This window comes from Budorcas taxicolor, chromosome 16 (assembly GCF_023091745.1).
Source record: "Budorcas taxicolor isolate Tak-1 chromosome 16, Takin1.1, whole genome shotgun sequence".
Classification (NCBI taxonomy): domain Eukaryota; kingdom Metazoa; phylum Chordata; class Mammalia; order Artiodactyla; family Bovidae; genus Budorcas; species Budorcas taxicolor.
In genome coordinates this window covers 3,278,482-3,299,499 of record NC_068925.1, presented here as the reverse complement: position 1 = coordinate 3,299,499, position 21,018 = coordinate 3,278,482, and the positions used below count along the sequence as shown (strand labels likewise).

The 21,018-nt window shown below is 52.2% G+C and overlaps 1 protein-coding gene across 1 annotated transcript; it reads left to right on the top strand.

Annotated features, from left to right (window-relative positions):
* Positions 1 to 6,260: 6,260 nt before the first annotated feature.
* Positions 6,261 to 14,174, top strand: LOC128061733 (uncharacterized). The gene is given in 6 exon segments (XM_052654112.1): positions 6,261 to 6,459; positions 6,544 to 6,718; positions 9,291 to 11,880; positions 11,882 to 12,767; positions 12,770 to 13,035; positions 13,404 to 14,174. Coding segments are annotated over 6 exon segments (4,887 nt in total).
* Positions 14,175 to 21,018: the final 6,844 nt, after the last annotated feature.

Sequence of the window (21,018 nt, the reverse complement as noted above, 5' to 3'; positions counted from 1 at the left end):
AGTGCTTGTTGGATGCCCTTGGTACTGCTGTCGCAGCACCATCAGCTGGACCGTGTTGAGCCGTTGTTTGATAAAGGCCAGAAGCTTATTTAGGATACAGGGCCCGAAAGTCAGGAGCAGCAGGAGATTGATGAGTGGTCCCACTAGGGAGGATAGCAAAGTTGTCAGCCAAGGGGAACTCTGGAACCAGGACTCAAACCAGCCCTGCTGGGCCTCCCTCTCTCTCCTCCTGCGCTCCAATCCCTCTCTTACTTTAGCCATGGACTCTTGAACCACCCCAGTATGATCAGCGTAGAAACAGCGTTCTTCTCTGAGGGCTGCACAGAGGCCCCCCTGCTGCAAAAAGACCAGGTCTAGTCCTCTGCGGTTTTGTAACACCACTTCGGAAAGGGAAGCCATGGACTTCTCTAGGGCCATCAGGGACTTCTCTATGCGGGCGATGTCTTCGTCAATTGCGGCCCTCAGAGTGATCAGGCCCTGATGTTGTGTGGTCAGGGAAGCGATGCCCGTGCCTGTCCCAGCTGCTCCCAGGGCGAACAGCATTGCCAGAGTAATAGCTGTAACGGGCTCCCTCTGGGGTGTCTCGGTCCCAAAAGTTGTAGAGGACCTCCTCTGGATGGTATGTAATCTTGGGCACCACCACTACCATGACACAGAATTCCCTGCTCTGGTTGAAGACAGCCAAGTGGAGACAGGGCGTTAGCCCAGTCTGTGAGCACACCCACCACCCCCCGGTTTCGGGTATGACGTAGGTCTTATTGGTGGATTGGTATCATCGCCAGTCTGGGCGCACAAGGTTTGTTTATCTGTAGGGACCATGCCTAAGCAGGTCCCCGAACCCCATATTTGTTTCATGGTAAGGCCTACCTTGCGGTCTCCCCAAGGGCACTGTGGTGGGTTGGAGAGAATGGATAAGTTGTAGGTAGCATTTAAGCCCACGGCCTCGTAGTAAGGTGGATGTAGGGTGTAGCAAAGCCAGCAGGATTGGGTTGCGTTAGGATTGGAGTGGTTGAGGGCCTTGTAAGTTTCTTTGACCAAGGCCCACAGGGGTTCCTGGGTCTCTAGCGGGTCAGTCCGGGTTAGCTGAAGGGAGGGGATGAGGGTAGGCGAGGTCACAACATTTGTGGCGTTTGTCCCCCGTGGTGAGGGGCGGGGGGGTGCAATAACCTGGTTGGGCCCCACAGCATGGGCCTGAACAGGTTGCAGGACTTGCTGGACATATAGCGTTGTGCTTGGGGCCCCCCAGCCATCATAGACCTGTATTCCCCAGGCTAGCCCGGAGATCCATCTGTTTTCAGTCCGTCCTCGCTGTGTGAATGATAGTCTGACTAAGTCACAGTCGGGGCAGTACTTTGTGAATCTGTGGTTCCACATGTCCTGGGTGATGGGTTTTACAAAGGACATATTGATCAGGTCTGGCTTGGTCACCGACCATTTCCAGTACCCATCGTTGGAAGTGACACAGTCCCAGGATTTACAGTAGTGGCTCACCATTCCCCCACAGGTCTTTATGTTTTCCTGCTGATGTCCTGGGAAGGCATAAAACCCGACCTTTCTGAGATATGCCCGGGCCCATGAGGTCTCGGTTAGCTGTTGGAGGTGAAAGTATAGGTCAGGCCACCACTTATCTTTCGGTTGGGTGGCGGTGGTCCGGTTTAGTTCTTCGTAGGTCTCTCCATTTTTTACGATCCAGGTGACCTGAAAGAGCTGGTGGGGGTTTTGGTTGGTGTGTCCCCTTTTTTCCAGGACCCCCAGTACCCCCAGAGTAACCCAGAGTAGAGAGCCCCGCATTGTTCCGAGGCTGGGGTGAAAGGGGTGCAGCGGACAACCAGCCTCGGGGGTCCTGTAAGGACGGAGCTGGTAACCAGGTCAGGGTGTCCCAAGGGAATAGCACCCCAGGAGTAGGAAGCAGATGGTTAGGTATGTGAGGGCCAGGGACAGTCAGAGTGGGGGACCAATCGCAGGGCGCCGCGGCCGCTAATCCAATGGCAAAAAGTATGGCCAGAGCTGCAATCGTCAGCAGCCACAGCGGGTGATGCCAGGCCAGCATCAGATCGAATTGGACTGTGGTCTCTCAGTTATTCAGGAATCGAAGATAGAGGGGTTCGGGTGATGGTCAGTTTGGTCGGCCCCGTGAGGGTGGAGCGGTAGGAGTGATCGGGAGGAGGGGTTGAGGCCGGGGCCACCCCTGTCTCTGGGAGACCCGGGGGAGCTTGTTTGAGTCGGGTCAGGTGGTACCAGGGCTCGTGTCCCAGGAGTTTGGCTGCTGTAGGAGTGGTGAGGATTACAGTATGGGGTCCCGTCCAGCGAGACTGTAGTGGGCGGGGACTCAGGGTTTTTAGCAGTACCTGATCTCCTGGGGCCAGAGGCCGGGTGGGCCCCTCGTCATCTGTCAGTTGTGGCAGGACCCGGACTGCGTGTTCCCTCAGCAAGGATCGTAGGAGGGAGAAGAGGGGGAGGTACCCCACGAGTGGGGGAGCCTCTCCCTCTGGGAGGTGAGTCAGGAGATAGGGCCTGCCATAGAGCAGTTCAAAAGGGGTCAAACCTGTTTTGGAGTGGGGTGTGGTGCGAATGCGAGTGACCGCCAGAGGAAGGAGGTCGACCCAAGACAGCCGCAGTTCTGAGGCAAGCTTGGTCAGATGCGTCTTGATGATGCCGTTCACCTGCTCTACCTTGCCTGACGATTGGGGCCGATAGGGGATGTGGAGATGCCAGCCGATACCCAGGGCCGCAGCCACCTGCTGAGAGATCTGCGAGATAAATGCAGGCCCATTGTCAGACTGGAGAGAGTTTGGCAACCCAAATCTGGGAATGAGATGGGCCGTCAAGACCTCCACCACCGCCGCTGCCGTCCCCCGGGCGGTGGGGAAGGCCTCGACCCATCCTGAAAAGGTGTCCACCAAGACCAGCAGATAGCGGTAGGTTTGATGTCCGGGCATGTGGGTGAAGTCTATCTGCCAATCCTGCCCGGGCATATGTCCCCTCAACTGGTGAGTCTCCTGTGGGGGTCGGAGTCCTCCCTGAGGAGAGGTGGAGGCGCATGTTAGGCAGGATCGGTGGACGGCATATATGGTCTGAGATGTAGGGGAGAAAAGACAGGGCTGAGAAAGGAAAAGAGAGCTCTTGGTCCGATGTGGAGGGTATTGTGGATTTGGGATATTATGGCCTTAGCCTGGCGCTCAGGAAGCACCGGTTTATTATGGAGTAGTATCCATCCCGACAGGTGCCTCTGAGCCCCTTCTTGCGCCAGCAAGGCTCTGGATCCCTTGCTTGAATAATCTGGGTTGAGGGTGGACCTCAAAGTCAGCAGGGGTTTGGGGGCTTGTTGTAAGGTAATTTGTCGAGCCACTTGATCTGCCATATTATTACCCAGAGTGACAGTGTCATGGGTATTTTGGTGTCCCTTGCAGTGTATGATAGCGACCTCTTTGGGCAAGGATAAGGCATCTAACAGTCGAGTAATGTGGGGGGCATTACAGATGGGGGATCCTTTAGTGGTCAGGAAGCCCCGTTCTTTCCAGATTGCCGCATGAGAATGGGCAATCAAGAAGGCATATTTGGAGTCTGTGTAAATGTTGGCCCTCTTTCCTTCTGCTAGGTGTAAGGCTCTAGTTAGGGCTGTTAGTTCAGCCTTCTGAGAAGTCGTCCCGGGTGGCAAGGGCTGAGCCTCTAGGACTTCCTGGGTGGTTACCACAGCATAAGCCGCCCTTCGGTTTCCATTGGGATCTCGCTTTGAGCTCCCATCGACGAACAGTTAGCTCTGGATTTGGTAGAGGTTTGGAGAACAGGTTGTGGGGCGGTTGCATAAGGGACTCAAGGACCTCCGAGCATGAGTGGGCTGGGAGTTCTGAGGAGAGAGGGAAGAAAGGAGGGTGTAGGGGTTAGGGACAAGTGGATGGGCAGGAATCACCGCCACATTGATCAGGCGGAGATCCTGCACTAGCCGGTAGTCTCCTGAAGCCTTTCGAACAGGGAGGATGGGCGTGTTACAGGGGGAGGTCGTGGGGATCAGGAGACCCTGTCCCATAAGACGGTCGATGATGGGCTTTAGCCCCCTGAGGTTGCGAGTAGACAAAGGAACCTGGGACCGGGCTGGGAAACAGGTGGGGTCCCTTAGCCGGATGAGGACTGGAGGGTGGTGCCGGGCCACCACCGGGACTCGGGTGTCCCAGACCTCAGGATTAACAGAAGAGGTTGGAAGGTCAACAAGTAGCATTAGGAAGGCCCCTGACGTGGGGGCCGACCCTGGAGCTAGCTGAAGAGTAGCCTTCAGCTTAGCAAGTATATCTCTTCCCAAGAGAGGAGTAGGGCAGGAGGGGATGACCAAAAAGGAGTGGGTAAATAGACAGGAATCTAATTGACAAGATAGTGGTTGGGTTTGGAGCGGACACGAGGGTTGGCCGTCAATGCCCATAACCGAAACCTGGGAAGGACATAGAGTGCCCCCAAAGGAGGGAAGGACCGAATAGGTAGCCCCCGTATCAACCAAAAAATTGATGGACTTACCCGCTACCTGGAGTGTTACCCTGGGCTCGGCTTGGGTTATTGGGGTCCCCGAGTCTGGGCGGCGTCAGTCACCGTCAAAGCTCAGCAGCTCCAAAGCCGGAGGAGGGCAGGAGGTCTCCCTGGGGCGCTCTGGTCCCCGGCCCCTAGAGGTCGAGGCCTGAGAGGCCTGGGGACAGTCACTAGCCCAGTGTCCTCATCGTTTGCACAACGGGCACGGCTTGGAAGGAGGCCGCGGATTGGGGCACATCTTGGCCCAGTGCCCTTCTTGGCCGCACTTGAAGCAGGCCCCCAGAGGGGGGTTTTGGGGCCCCGAGCCCGCTGCCGGCCGCAGGGCCGCTACCAAGGCCTGGGTTTGCTGGTTTAGGAGGCTTGCCTGAAATTCGGCCTTTTGCTTGAGCCTTGCCTTTGGGCTGGCCTCAGCAATTTCCTCGCGGGCATGGTAGACCTTAAAAGCCATTTTTACCAGGTCTCGGATAGGGGTCTGAGGGTCGTCCTCAGCCTTGGCCAACTTTTTTCGGATATCGGGGGCAGACTGGGAGATAAAACGATTGGCCAAGGTGGCCGCCCCGATGGGGGACTCAGGGGACAGCCTGGTGTATTGGACGAGGGCCTCGGTCAGCCGATTAAGGAACATGGCTGGGTTTTCGTCGGGCTCCTGGGTCACCTCATCTAGTTTGAGGAGGTTTACCACCTTATGAGAGGACGTTTCCATCCCATCAAGGATACACTCTATCATATAGCGTACTCGCAGCTGGCCGCCACCCCTTTCCTGGTAGTTCCAATCGGGGTCAGTGTCAGGAACAGCCTGAGCCCCCGGGGGGTACTCGGGGGAGGGGTTGGCATAGTGCCGCTGGTCGGCCTGAGCCTTGGCTGCCGTCCAGATGGCCTGCCTCTCTTCAGGGGTGGTGGTAGACCCCAGGATGACATATATGTCCTGCCATGTCAAGGCGTAGGCGCGGGTCAGACCAGCAAACTGCTTAATGTACTGAGTGGGGTTGGAGGAGAAGGAACCCAGTTTGGCCTCAATCTGTGCTAAGTCTTGGAGGGAGAAGGGGACATGGACTTGGGCTAGACCCTCAGCTCCGGCTACTTGTCGGAGAGGGAGTAGCGGGGCTGGGGGAAGGGAAGGGGAGGCTCCCGGAGGGTTGCTGTGGGAGCGAGTGTGGGAGCTAACCGGAGAAGGGGAGGGAGTGACGGGGGGAAGAGGAGGATACAAGATAGGATTAAGGGCCGGAGGATCCGGGTCCGGTGGTGGAGTCTCGGGGGCTGGAGCGGAGGTAAGAGGGACCGGAGTGGAAGGGGAGGCAGCCGTGGGAGAGGTATAGGGAGGAGGGGCCACCAGATCTTCCGGGGGAACAGAGAAAACAGACGACTCAGAGACGGGAGGAGCTGGTTTGGCCCGGGAGGGTGGAATCGGGGGAGCCATGATAAGCAGGATTTGGCGGGGAGTGCACGTGGTGCACAGGGTGGGGCGAGAGTGCAACGCCCAAAAGGCCTGAACATAGGGGACCTCAGACCATTTTCCCGTTCTCCGGCAGTAATTATCTAAATCACGGAGGACGTCAAAGTCAAATGTCCCTGTGGCTGGCCACTGTGAGCCATTATCTAGGGGATACTGAGGCCAGGCTTGTGAACACAGAAAAGTGAGCTGGTTGGGGCGGATATATCCCTTTAGTCTTAGGGTCCACAGGTTAGCCAGCAGGCACTCTAAGGGGGTGGAGTATTGGGGATCGGGTTTGGAGGCCGTCGATCCCATGGTGACCACAGAGCGCGGAGACAACCCCCACTGCCCGAACATCTTCGGACGTGCCAAGGGAAGCCGGAGGTCCGTGCAGCCGTTCGGAACGTCTTCCTCACAAGCTGGGGACAAGGAAGGGCCGAAGCCGGAGGTCTACTCAGCCGTTCAGGACGTCTCCCTCACGAGCTGGGGACCGGGAAAGGCCGAAGCCGGAGGTCTACTCAGCCGCTGGGGACGTCTCCCCCACAAGCTGGTGACCAGGAGGGCCCAGTAAGTGCACGCCCGTTACCGGGCCCTAGGAAGTGGTCGCCAGGGAGGGCGGGCCCCAAAGCCGAAGGGACTTACCCCATATCCTGCCATCCGGGGGGTTGGTCAGCCACCTGGGTCCGGGGCTACCGCGGCGGTGGAGCTCGAGCGGGCCTCAACGGCGAGTGCCGGAGGCCCTCACCTCAAGCCCCACGTTGGGCACCAGATGTAAGAAACGCCACGGGAAGAAAGAGCCACCCCTATGGACCGTTGATCAGGTCCTTTATTGGGTGGTCGCTCTCAGGCAGAACTCCCGGGGGCGGGTAAGCGAGGAAGCGAAGGGGGTCTGAGAAGCAAAGGGAGTCTGCGAGGTATGAGGGGTGGGGAAGGGTTTTATAGCCAGGGCCGGGCTCCCATATAAGGAAGAAAGCGCGGGCTCAGCGGTGATTGGTGTCCAAGGGCTCTGTGTCGGCACCTGATTGGACGGCTTGGTTGTCGGCCCACCTCTGGGACTTGTCTGTGGCACTTTTCCGGGGCATGCCTCAACACGCCCGGGCAAGCCTCAACATGTCCGGGCATGCCTCAACATGCCCGACCTTGCCCGACCTTTCACTTAAGAAAACGCTTGTCACGGCAACAGCTCCAGCCAATTGCAGCCAGACTCTGGCTCACCAGCCCCACCCCAGTGGGAGAAGGGGCGGAGCGAGGCCCGGCAGGGTGGGGCTTGGTGGGGAGCCAGGCCATTCCTCCCTGTTAAGGTGGCCCTGTTGCAAGCTGTGGCGGGTTCCTGGTTTGTCTTAAGGCGGCGTGGGGAAAGGAGCGGGGGAATCTTTCCAGTCGGGTTTCCTCTCCACCCTGCTCTCCCTCCTTGAAAGCAACACAGGCTGGGGGTGGAGCGAAGAGTGGGTGTGGGTGGCGGTGTTCAATGGTTGCTGGGTGGAGGGGAAAAAGGAAGCTTCTGCAGGTCGCTGGCTTCCTGCAGCTCCTCTCAACCTCTACTGCCTTAGACCCGGGACCCAGATGTCTCAGTTCAGTTCAGTTCAGTCGCTTAGTCGTGTCCAACTCTTTGCGACCCCATGAATCGCAGCATGCCAGGCGTCTCTGTCCATCACCAACTCCCGGAGTTCACCCAAACTCATGTCCATCGAGTCAGTGATGCCATGCAGCCATCTCATCCTCGGTCGTCCCCTTCTCCTCCTGCCCCCAATCCCTCCCAGAATCAGAGTCTTTTCCAATGAGCAACTCTTCGCATGAGGTGGCCAAAGTACTGGAGTTTCAGCTTTAGCATGAGTCCTTTCAAAGAGCACCCAGGACTGATCTCCTTTAGAATGGACTGGTTGGATCTCCTTGCAGTCCAAGGGACTCTCAAGAGTCTTCTCCAACTCCACAGTTCAAAAGCATCAGTTCTTCAGCTAACCCAGATGTCTAGGTGTCTGTGAACTTGGCCCAGCCCCTGCACCCTCCTTCCCCTGCGTAGGGAGCCTGCCGGAGGAGAAGGAATTGCTTTGGTCGAATACAGCTAGACACAGCTTTGCTTGTACACACAGCTTAGTGCACAATCCTCACCCAGGTCTCACAGACCCGCTGCCTGGTTAACCACCTCAGTAACCGCCTCAGGAACATCCCCAGTGCGTGATACTAGCTGCCTACTTTGAATTCTACTATGTGTGGGCTATGGTGCCAAAAGCTTTGTACACATAATTTCTAATGTTCATTGTTAGGGCTCGGAGTATCGGTGCATAGCTCAGTGAGGTATACTAAGCCTAGGACCTGAGTCATGTTTACTTAACAGAACATTCCTTGATCAAATTAGGAGAAATCCTATACGCACCAACCTAAAGAAGGCAGGACGTGAGCTCATTCTACCTAGCCAATCATGTAACGCCAGATACCCCTGTAACTGAGACAAAGCGCTGCCTGTATATAAGCCGCCATAATCCTTTGTTTGGGGCTCTTGTCGGATTCCACAGTGCTGGATGAGACTTGGGCCCTAGCGCGCTAGAAATAAACTCCCTTCTTGCCTTTGCATTACTGTGGTGGACTTGCTCTCTCGGTCGGTTCAGAGATACGGGCTCGGTGCATAACATTTGGGGGCTCGTCCGGGATCTCCATCCAACCGGGGAGAACAACTCTCCTGGTAGAAGGGGGTAACCTCGTTAGGAGGTGTGAGCTCTGAGCACCGGTGTTAACGCTCTAAAGGCCCAGACTAAGTCCGGGGCCCAGTATCGTACTGGGGAGGCATCTGGGTATAGGTGCACAGACAAGTCCAGCATGAGGCTGAGTCCCCGGTAGCGTACCGGGAGGGCAGCTGGCACTGAGGACGTCCTGACGGTAAGACACTTGCAAGTAGAGAAGGGGTTTCTAGCGGTATAAAGAGGACCAAAAGCAATATTGAGATTTGGTACCTGTTTGTTGTGTTGTTCCTGTGTCTGTGTGTGCCGGCACTGTCATTGTGAGTCTCATTGTTATTCGTGTTCTTTGTACCCATGGGGCAGACTACTACTCCACTGTCTTTGATGACTGACCATTTCTCTGATTTCAAGTCTAGGGCTCAGAACCTATCATTACTGGTGAAAAGGAGCCGACTGGTGACTTTCTGTTCCGCCGAGTGGCCCACCTTTGATGTCGGATGGCCACGAGAGGGAACCTTCAATCCCCAAATTATCCAGGCAGTTAAAGAGAGGGTGCTCACTCCTGGTCCTGCCGGGCACCCAGATCAGACTCCGTATATTCTGGCCTGGCAAGATCTAGTGAAAACCCCGCCAGAATGGCTTAAACCTTTTTTTCTCGCTCCTCCTAGGCCCCCTAAACCTCCCTGTCCCTCTTCCCCAATTCTAACCTCGCCAAGCCCACAGGTGCTAGTCATGAAGGCTTCCGAAGAGAAGGAAGGAAAAAAGGATGAGAATCGACCAAAGCCGGTCTTCCAGGAATCTTCTCTGTATCCTAACCTGATAGACCTGGAGACTGAATTGTCCCCACCCCCGTATGCGGATCCACATCCGCCCTTGCTTCCACAGGTTCCACAGGTTTCATCGGGAGAAGCCCGGAGGGGAACCGAGCCTTCAGCTGCTCCCAGAGAGGGGGGCCCTGCCCATGGAACTCGGGGAAGAACAAGGGGAATGGTCAGTGTAGCGGAAGAAGAAGACCCAGAAGTCCCCTCCTCCACCGTTCACGCGTTTCCGGTCTGGGCGGGGCCAGCTAGAGTGGGTGGGGAGCGGACATATCAGTATTGGCCCTTCTAAACTAGTGATCTGTACAACTGGAAAACCCAGACTCCCTCATTTTCTGAAAAACCGCACGGTCTTATTGATCTTTTAGAGTCTATCCTTTTCACTCACAATCCCACTTGGGATGATTGTCAGTAACTGTTACAGGTGCTTTTTACTACAGAGGAACGCGAACAGATCCTGTCAGAAGCTCGGAAAAATGTGCCAGGGGTGGATGGGAGGCCCACAATACAGCCTAACCTTATTGAGGAAGGGTTCCCTTTGGTGCGACCCAGCTGGGACTTCGAACGCACTGAAGGTAGGGAGCATTTCCGAGTGTACCACCAGACTCTTATGGCTGGCCTTAGAGCGGCCGCCAGGAAGCCAACTAATTTGGCCAAAATAAATTCAGTGAGGCAGGAGCCAAATGAGAGCCCAGCAGCCTTCCTTGAAAGGATAATGGAAACTTTTAGACAGTATACCCCTATGGACCCACAGGCAGATGAGTCACGAGTGGCAGTTATGTTAGCATTTGTAAATCAAGCAGCCCCCAATATTAGAAGAAAGTTGCAAAAGATAGAGAGGTTAAGTGAACAATCCTTGCAAGATCTAGTGAGGGCAGCCGAGAGGGTTTTTAATCATAGAGAGACCCCAGAAGAGAGAGAGGACCGCATTAGATGAGAAGAAAGGGAATTTAGAGCTGAAAAAAACCGTAAAAATCAAAAAGAGCTGGCCCAGATATTTTTTGCTGGGGTTGAAAACAAAAACAGGTTCCAAAGAGGAAAAAAATTGGACTCGAAAACTGAAGAAAAAACAAGGTGTAAGCTTGAGAAAAACCAATGTGCTTTTTGTAAAGAGTTTGGACATTGGAAAGATAAAAAAGGCCAAAAAGAGAGACCCAGAACCCCCAAGAACAAGACCCCTTCTCCTGAAAGTCAAATCCTCTACACGGGAGAGGATAGCGACTAGGGGGGTCAGGGCTCAATGCCCCTCCCCGAGTCCTGGGTAACCATAAATGTGGAGGGGAAACCGGTTGGCTTCATGGTAGACACGGGAGCCCAATACTCAGTCTTAAACTGAAAAGATGGACCTATGTCTAAAAAATGTAGCTGGGTACAGGGAGCAACTGGGGCTAAACGATATGGATGGACTACAAAACGGCATGTGAACTTGGGGGCCCACCAGGTAACCCACTCTTTTTTGGTGATACCCGAGTGTCCAGCACCCTTGCTGGGAAGAGATTTACTGTCTAAAGTGAATGCCCAAATTCATTTCGACCATGGACAAGTGTCGGTCTTGGATGGGACTGGACATCCTCTTCAGGTCCTGTCTCTGGCATTGAAAGATAAATACAGACTATATTTGCCAGAGGCCCCAGCGACAATAAGCCCCGAAGTACAACCATGGGTTCAAAGATACCCTCAGGCCTGGGCTGAAACAGCAGGAATGGGACTGGCCCAACAGAGGCCTCCTATCATTGTGGAACTAAAGGCCAGTGCTTCCCCTGTGAGGGTATGGCAGTATCCCATGAGTCAGGAGGCTCGACAAGGAATTACTCCTCATATACAATGCCTCATAGACGCTGGGGTCCTGAAAAGGTGCAGGTCCCCATGGAACACTCCTCTGTTGCCTGTGAAAAAGCCTGGGGGGACTGATTTTAGGCCAGTTCAAGATCTACGAGAAGTCAACAAACGGGTGAGTGATATTCATCCTACGGTTCCTAACCCTTATACACCGCTAAGCAACTTGCCTCCAAACTACATTTGGTATACTGTTTTAGATTTAAAAGATGCATTTTTCAGTTTACCTCTTGCCCCCGCAAGCCAAGAGATCTTTGCCTTCGAATGGCAGGAAGACGGTGGTCAGACCCCTGTGCAGCTGACATGGACTCGCTTAAAACAGGATTTCAAAAACTCGCTCACGTTATTTAATGAGGCCCTGGACGAAGACCTCCGTGAGTATCGGGTTAAACACCCTACCATTGTTTTATGACAGTATGTTGATGACCTCATGCTGGCAGCAGTTACAGAAAAAGATTGCCAAGAGGCAACAGGTGACCTCCTCCAAACTTTTGGGACTTTGGGTTACAGGTCCAGTGCCGAAAAGGCCCAGATCGCCAAACAAGAGGTCACATACCTCGGTTATAAGATAAAACAGGGCCAGAGGTGGCTAACACAGGCCATGAAAAAAAACCATCCTCCAGATCCCTGAGCCGGCTAACCCTAGGCAAGTGAGAAAATTTCTGGGAACTGTGGGATATTGCCGGTTATGGGTCTTGGGGTTTGCAGAAAAGGCTAGGCCTCTATATGAAGGGAGCAAAGAAAACAAGGACTGGAAATGGACTGAGCCAATGAAGAAGGCCTTCCAAGAGCTCAGGCGAGCCTTGCTGGAAGCTCCTGCCCTTGCCCTCCCTGACCCATCTAAGCCTTTCGAATTATTTGTAGATGAAAAGCGGGGGATAGGAAAAGGGGTACTAACACAGAAATGGGGACCATGGAAGCGACCTGTAGCTTACCTTTCCAAGAGGCTGGACCCAGTGGCAGCCGGATGGCCACCTTGCCTCCGTATCATCGCGGCCACCGCTCTCTTAGTCCACGATGCTGATAAACTGACTTATGGACAGAGACTCTTGGTCTACACTCCTCATGCCATAGAGAGAGTTTTAAAGCAACCCCCAGGTAAATGGATTTCTTATGCCTGCTTGACGCACTATCAGGCCTTGCTGCTTGACACCCCATGGATACATTTCCAAACGCCCTGTGCTCTAAATCCGGCTACTCTTTTGCCCAATCCGGAGGGAGATAGCCCCCTCCATGATTGTGATGAGATACTGGCTGGGGTAACGGCAATATGAAAAGACTTAACAGATACTCCACTAGATAACAGTGAGCTAATATGGTTTACAGATGGAAGCAGTTATGTAAAAGATGGACAGAGACGGGCAGGAGCCGCAATAGTAGATGACGCTGGACAGACCGTATGGGCTGAGGCCCTTCCCCCAGATACCTCTGCACAAAAGGCAGAATTAATTGCCTTAATTCAAGCACTAGAGAGAGCCGAAGGAAAGAGAATACCATTTTCACTGACAGTCGCTATGCCTTTGGCACGGTACACATCCAGGGCCCAATATATCGGGAACGGGGGTTTGTGACAGCTGAAGGAAAAGAAATTAAAAGTTTGCCTGAAATCTGTAGACTTTTGAAAGCTGTACAGATGCCTCAGGCTGTGTCAATAGTACACGTACCTGGACATCAGAAGGGTGACAGCCCCACGGCACGAGGGAATCGTGCCGCGGACCTGGCAGCTCGAAAAGCAGCTGATGAAGATTTCATCACCCCTGTGTTGGCGATCGGACTTCCACCTCCAGGTATGGGAACTTTGCCCCCGACCCCTGAGTATTCATCCTCAGACCTTGCTTGGATTCAAGAAAACACCAACCTCCAAAAAGGTGAAGATGGATGGTACCGAGACTCAGACGGCTACTTGATACTCCCTGCTCAGTTGGGACGGCAACTATGTGAGCATTTACACTTGACTACTCATCTGGGAGAGAAAAAGACCCTGATGCTCTTTCAAACTGCGCGCCTGTGATTCCCCCAGCACCAAACAACTGTAAAGAACATAGTACATGCTTGTAAGGCGTGTCAACAGATGAGACCAGGAAAAGGACAACATGCAGGACTGAGGTATGGGGAGAAGGACCAGGGCAGCACTGGGAAATAGATTTCACCGAGGTAAGGCCAGGCAAATATGGTTACCGGTACTTGTTAGTCTTGGTAGATACCTTCTCAGGGTGGGTAGAGGCTTTTCCTACAAAGGGAGAAACCGCGACGATAGTAGCAAAAAAGATTTTAGAAAAAATAGTTCCCAGGTTTGGCTTGCCGGTGACCATTGGCTCTGATAACGGACCTGCTTTCGTGAGTCAAATAGTTCAGAGCCTTGCCCTAGCCCTGGGGACCAAATGAAAATTACATTGTGAATACAGTCCACAGAGCTCAGGGCAAGTTGAAAAAATGAATCAGACCCTAAAGGAAACTTTAACTAAATTGGCTATAGAGACTGGCGGGGACTGGGTGACCCTCCTTCCCTTCGCCCTCTTCCGTGCACGTAATACTCCTTATCATCTCAATCTGACCCCATTCGAAATTCTGTATGGGAGACCTCCCCCTATATGTCCAGTCTTTGAAGGGAAGAAACTACCACCTCCCATGCTGGGACAATTCCAAGAGGCCTTGATGGCCTTAAGTAAGGTACATTCCCGTGTTTGGAAACTGCTCCGGGAAATACATGTGGGTCAGGATAAGGGAACTGTCCCCTCACATGACATTGACCCAGGAGATTGGGTATGGGTCAGAAGGCACCAAACCAAGGCACTAGAACCCAGATGGAAGGGTCCTTATGTTGTTGTTCTTACCACCCCAACTGCCCTAAAGGTCGACGGTATCGGGCCGTGGGTGCACTGCAACCACGTACGCTGAGCCACCTCAGCAGAGCAAGAGAACGCCAAAAAAGAATGGGGAGCATCTCTACACCCGTCCAACCCCCTGAGGCTGAAGCTCCTTCGTCGACAGGACCAAGACAAATCGTCTGGACCGCCTTGTGGATAACCATGTTCTGCTCCGAAGCTGCCAGTGTAAACCCGCATCAACCCGTCAGAATCACCTGGAAACTGCAAAATGGACTAACACGTGAGATGCTCAACTCAACCACCACCATACATCCGCCAAACACGTGGTGGCCAGACTTATACTTTGACCTTAAGCCGGTGGTAAATGTGCCTTGGGCTAGGGGTTACCTCCAGATGCAGGGGTTCTGGGCATGCTCGGGCCACCAGAGGACCAACTGGAAGACTTGTGGGGGGGCACAAGATTATTTTTGTAAATCATGGGATTGTGTTACTTCTAATGATGGGCCTTGGCACTGGGAGGTAGGAAATTGGGACCTGCTTAACTTCTCGTTTGCAAAACCCACCCCTAGAGCCCTTGGGGACCCAAATTTTAAATGTGAAGAGAGTTGTAACTATGCACAGGTTAGGATAAGGTTCAATCAGGAAAAAGCAAAAAAAGAGGGGGCTTGGATTTCTGGCCTATCCTGGGGAATACAAACAAGGGAAGTGGGAGGCACATACATTGATGGGGGAATTGTGATTATAAGCCAGATTCTAGAGCCAATGCAGATACACAGTATAGGTCCCAACCCAATGGAAAAAATTGATGTAACTCCTTCCCCAACAACCTCCCTACTATATCACAGAGACCAACAAGGGACCCAGAGGCAGGCCCCCTTGTTAAACTCGGACATACGGATCCACTATGGAAATTGGTAAAAGCGGCTTATACCACCTTAAATCAGACCCATCCTGAGGCAACTAAATCTTGTTGGTTGTGTTACAACTTAATTCCTCCTTACTACGAGGGAATAGGCCTCAATGCCTCTTACAACTTGGCCAATGGCACCGATCCTCCCCAATGTCGATGGGGAGAACGGAAAGTAGGCCTCACAATGAGAGAGGTGTGGGGAAAAGGATTATGTATGGGCAAGGTATCATCAGAAAAATCTCCACTGTGTGCGCATGTCGTTGAGCTTACGGACTTGCCCATAGCCAGGTGGCTAATACCACAGATGGGAGGATGGTGGGTCTGTTCACACACGGGGCTGACTCCATTATGGTAACAGTTGTGCCAAAAATACTGTACCGACCAGAAGAAACTATATATGATTGCTGGGCCCAAAGGTTGACCTTAGGTTCTCAAGAAAGGACTTAGAGAGTGAAGAGAGAGCCTATTACTGCCATAACCATAGCAACTATGTTCGGCCTTGGAATAGTTGGGGCCAGAACAGGAATAACAGCCCTGTCCCTGCAAAGCCAAGGATTTAACTCCCTGAGAACGGCCATAGATGAAGACATCACCCGTGTAGAGCAATCCATCAGTCATTTAGAATCGTCTTTGACTTCCCTATCTGAAGTAGTTCTGCAAAACAGAAGAGGATTAGATCTGCTTTTTCTGCAACAAGGGGGACTCTGTGCAGCCCTAGGAAAAGAATGTTGTTTTTATGCCGATCACACAGGAATAGTTAGAGAGTCTATGGCCAAGGTGAGAGAGGGACTAGCCCAACGTAAACGAGAACGCGAGGCTCAACAAGGATGGTTCGAGTCCTGGTTTCAGCAGTCCCCTTGGTTGACCACTCTAATCTCCACGTTGATGGGGCCCCTGCTAGTGCTTCTACTGATGCTTACTTTCGGTCCCTGTATTATCAATAGACTTAGAGCCTTTGTAAAAAAAACATATAAACACAGTACAGCTATTTGTGCTTCGGCAACAATATCAAACTGTGTCTCAGGACCAAGAGGAAGATTCCTCTATATGATCTAAGGACGGGGGGAATGTTAGGGCTCAGAGTATCGGTGCATAGCTCAGTGAGGTATACTAAGCCTAGGACCTGAGTCATGTTTCCTTAACAGAACATTCCTTGACCAAATTAGGAGAAATTCCTATACGCACCAACCTAAAGAAGGCAGGACGTGAGCTCATCCTACCTAGCCAATCATGTAACGCCAGATACCCCTGTAACTGAGACAAAGAGCTGCCTGTATATAAGCCGCCATAATCCTTTGTTCGGGGCTCTTGTCGGATTCCACTGTGCTGGATGAGACTTGGGCCCTAGCGCGCTAGAAATAAACTCCCTTCTTGCCTTTGCATTACTGTGGTGGACTTGTTCTCTCGGTCGTTTCGGAGATACGGGCTCGGAGTATAACATTCATAACAATCTTTTTTAACAATTTATTTATTTTTAATTGAAGAATAGTTGCTTTCCAATATTGTATTGGTTTCTGCCATACATCAGCATGAATCAGCCATCAGTGCTCATAGGTCCCCTCCTCTTGAACCTTCCTCCCACTTCCCACCCTACCCTCCCATCGCCCCCCCCCCCCATCCCCCCAGGTTGTCACAGAGCACCGATGTGAGCTCCCTGAGTCACACAACAAGTTTGCACTGGCTCTTTTCCAGTGGTGTGTGTGTCTCCCTGCCCCTCTCCCCGCCGTCCAGCCCTCTCCTTCCCCCGCCCCTCCTGCCCACAGGCCTGTTCCCTGTGCCTGTGTCTCCACCGCTGCCCTGCAGATCAGCTCGTCGGTCCCGTCTTTCTGGATTCTATGCATATGTAAGTAGATGGTGCTCGTTTTTTCTGTTTCTGACTTCTTTCACTCTAGAATAGGCTCTAGGTTCATCCACCTCATTAGAACTGACTCAAATGCATTCCTTTTTATGGCTGAGTAAAATTCCATTGTGTGTGTGCACCACAGATTCTTGATCCATTCATGTGTCGATGGACATCTAGGTTGTTTCCATATCCTAGCTATTGAAATAGCACTGCGATGAACATTGGGCTACATGTGCCTTTTTGAATTATGGTTTTCTCAGGGTATATGCCCAGTAGTGGGATTGTTGGGTCATATGGTGGTTTTATTCCTAGATTTTTTAAGGAATCTCCACACTGTTCTCCATGATGGCTGTATCAGTTTACATTCTCACCAGTAGTGCAAGCTAGCTAAGTCACTTCAGTTGTGTCCGACTCTTTGTGACCCTATGGACTGTAGCCCACCAGGCTCCTCTGTCCGTGGGATTCCTAGGCAAGCGCCCAATAGTGCAAGAGGGTTCTCTTTTCTCCACACCCTCTCCAGCATTTATTGTTTCTAGATTTTTCGATGATGGCCATTCTAACCGGTGTGAGGTAATCTCATGGCAAACTTGAGAGGTACTTATTGTCTTCATTTAAGGTGAGGAAATTGAGGATCAGTGACTCGTCCAAGGTTGCACATCTGGTTAATAACAGAGCGAGGATGTGAGGCTGAGTCAGACTGAGTCCAAAGCCCATGTGCTTCCCTGCACTTGGATCATGTTCCAGCACATATTTCCATTTTAACTTGCACACAGATATTCATGCACACTTACACACAGACTATAAGCTGTTAACCACACCCAGCAGCCATACACTCATTAGCACTGTGTAACAGTGCCACCCCCAGATGTTGCCTAAAACCTTCTGGCTTTCAGGTGTAAACATGCACCATCAACGGGTGCACATCTACATGGACTGACATATTCCCATACCTCCCTTAGCAGGCGTGTAAACACAGGCAGACACACACACTCATATACTAATGGAAGGCTGATCAAAACACAACTCACAGGTTAAAGCCATAAACTATGATGTAGAGAAGGTGACTGGCCACAGCTTCAGGGTTTGGGAAGAGGCCTCTTTGATCTTCCCATGTTAACCCAGCTCCTCACACACACACCCCTGTCCTCCTTTGCCACCCACCCTGCAGGCCCAAGCATGAAAAACCACGTGCACGTGGAAAAGCAGAGTTATGAGTTACAGCCTTGTGGTCTGGTTTTCCTCTGCCTATTTGCACCCTTGCCAGTGCCCTACCATTTGGGCCCTTTCTTTCCTCCATTTTTCTATTCTAATAGTTCTCAATAACTCATTTATGTCCTATTTCTGAGCCAGGGAAAGTTAAACAGACAAAAGTAAAGAAACTGTGTCGAGTGGTTGGCTGGGCTCAGAGCTCAGAGTTCCCTAGTGCGGTGCTAGATCGCCTGCCCCCGTCTATCCTGGGAACTGAATCCAAAACAAGGCCCATGTCCACCCTCATGCCTGTCTTTCCTAGTCCAGGAGGTGGAGGATTCCAGGGGTGTGGAGGGGCGTTTAGGCTCGCACTCTTTGGAAGCCATCGTGGATTGTTTTTCAAGAAGCCCTTTCTTCCTCGGGAGTTAAAGTCTCCCCCCTTGACGTTAGAGGAACCCGAAGGTGAGGTGTGCGCTCGTTCAGCCCCCACCCCTCTTCCAGCTCCTCTGGTCCATCCCACTCCAATCTCCAGAGTGTTTCGGTGGAAGAACTGGTGGCAGGGATAGAGATGTTAGAGTTTCTAAGGTCCCACCGAAATGTCAACTTCAGGAGCCCAGATCAATTGTTGAGGAAGACAGGGAAATGAAAGGAACGGAGTCAGTGAAACTGAACATATTTAACGGCTGTCAGGCTCCCTGCCTGATTGCAGCAACTTGACATTTTAGTCCTCAGTGAGTGTCAGTTGCATCTGTATCATTCATGAAAAAGCCAGTCTCTGAAATGGTGCTTTATATGGATTAAAGTGTATTTTACGCTTGTCTGCAGTGGCTGTGTGGAGGCCTTGCCTGACTGTTCTGTAAGTTTGCCTTGGAGGAGTAACAATTTAGACAAGATGTGTGGTCCCATTTGAGGAAGGATCTACTTTGGCGGCCTGGCATGTAGGGGCTGGGAAATGATGCCTGGTTAGTATGTGAAAGGCTAGAGAGTCTCCTCAGACTCCCTGGGTTCGAAGGAGGCAGGCTGTGCAGGGGTGGTGCATTGGGAGGCCCCAGTGAAACAGGGATCCCTAGGCCGTGTCAGGTAGGATCTTCCCCGTGTCCCGGTGTCTCGTGGGGCTTGTGGGATGAGGGGAGAGGCCCCCCAGCACAGCCCAGCTCCAGCCCCTTGAAACCAGGAGGGAGTGTGGAGTGGCTGCAGCTTCGTCTCTGTAACTGAAACAGTCCTGAAGCCAGTGTTTGCTGGACGCCCGGAAGCCTCCGTGCCTTCTTTCTTCTAGCAGGGGCTTGAGGTCTAGAAAGGATAAAAATAAATCTACCAGAAAAATAACTGCCCAGCGTGGGAGAGCAGAGGCGTGCCCCTTCTCCCACCATGGAGAGGGGAGGGTGTCGTCTCTTGCACTGGAAGTTCCCGGTCGGGCTGCTGTGGATGGCTGGTTGACTAGCCTCTGACTAGACCCTTTTCCTTCTCCCGGCCGTGCCCCTGCCTTCATGTGTTCTCCGATCCTTGAGCTGCAGCCTGGCTCTCCTCAGCCACGTGTCACGGCCTCTCCAGAGCAGGCCAGGCCAGTGGGCTTCCGTCACTGTCGACCCTGTCCCCACGCGGGCTCTTACTTGAAGAAAATGCAGTCAGCCTTGTCTCTCCCTTAGGTGTTTAACAAAGCATATTCCTCTGGCCTCTTGAGCCCCCCGCCTTGAGTTCCCCAAATCACCTGTGCCAGTTCTCCGCAGCTTTCTTGAATGCAGACTCTACCTTTCCTTACTGTGCGTATCTACTGTTTCATCTGTCTAGAACACCAAACCTCCCCCCTGATACCCAGACCCAGTGCTTCTTTAAGACGGTCTTTGTCCTCACTGTTAATATGGGAACTCCTTTTATTAGAGGCCCTTCCCTACCTGACCCAAAGTGAGCCAATTATATTCCTTTCCGAGATTTTTGACTAAAAGGCCAAAGTGAAAATGAGGCTTGATTCCCTCCAGCAAGGACACTCAGAGGAATGAAGCTCTGGAAGTTTGAGGTACTATGTTCCCTGCCACGTGAAAGAAGCCTGCCATCGTCAAGAGTAAAGCTTACGCGCAGAGAGCGGCAGAGCAGAAAGCTGAGGAGCGAGTTCCGGCAGCATTTGAACCAACTCGACCTCATATCCTGCCATGCCCTTGCTTTTCCCACAAAGGAGTTAGTTACATGACTCATTATCAATGCAGAATCTAGACTAAGTTGGGGTTTTTGATCACTTGTACTAAGTAATATAGTAATATAGAAACCTTTTAAGTCGATACATACCATTTCAGTTCAGTTCAGTCGCTCAGTCGTGTCCAGCTCTTTGCGACCCCATGAATCCCAGCACGCCAGGCCTCTCTGTCCATCACCAACTCCGGAGTTTACCCCGACTCATGTGCATCGAGTCGGTGATGCCCTCCAGCCATCTCCTCCTCTGTGGTCCCCTTCTCCTCCTGCCCCTAATCCCTCCCAGCATCAGGGTCTTTTCCAGTGAAGATACACTCATTTCAGTGAATTTTATTCATTACTGAATACCTACTATTCAATTCAGTATACATTTATTGAATGGCTACTGTTTTAACATCCACTGGGCCTAGACGAGGCATACAGAGATAATAAAGCTTATCATTTAGTGGAGGAATAAAGATGTTCACAGCATAAAAACCACAATAGAAGGTGTTACAGTTATTCTTTTTAAGCAGTTATTCTTCTTTTAAATGTTTATTTAGGGCTTACTATGCGCTGGATAGTATATGGTGAAATTTGAAGTATGAAAATACTTCTCTGGAAATTCCAGGGAGTGATAACTTTTGACAAAAACATTAGAAAGCTCTAGGCAATAGATGGTATTTGGAGGTTCCTGAAAAATTGAAGAGTACACTTTAGCCTGTTTTAGACTGGGGGAGTGGGGAGGGGCGCGGGGCAGGCTGGAGCGGTGAGCAAAAGTCCAGAGGTAGGAAGAGCAGAGAGTGGAGG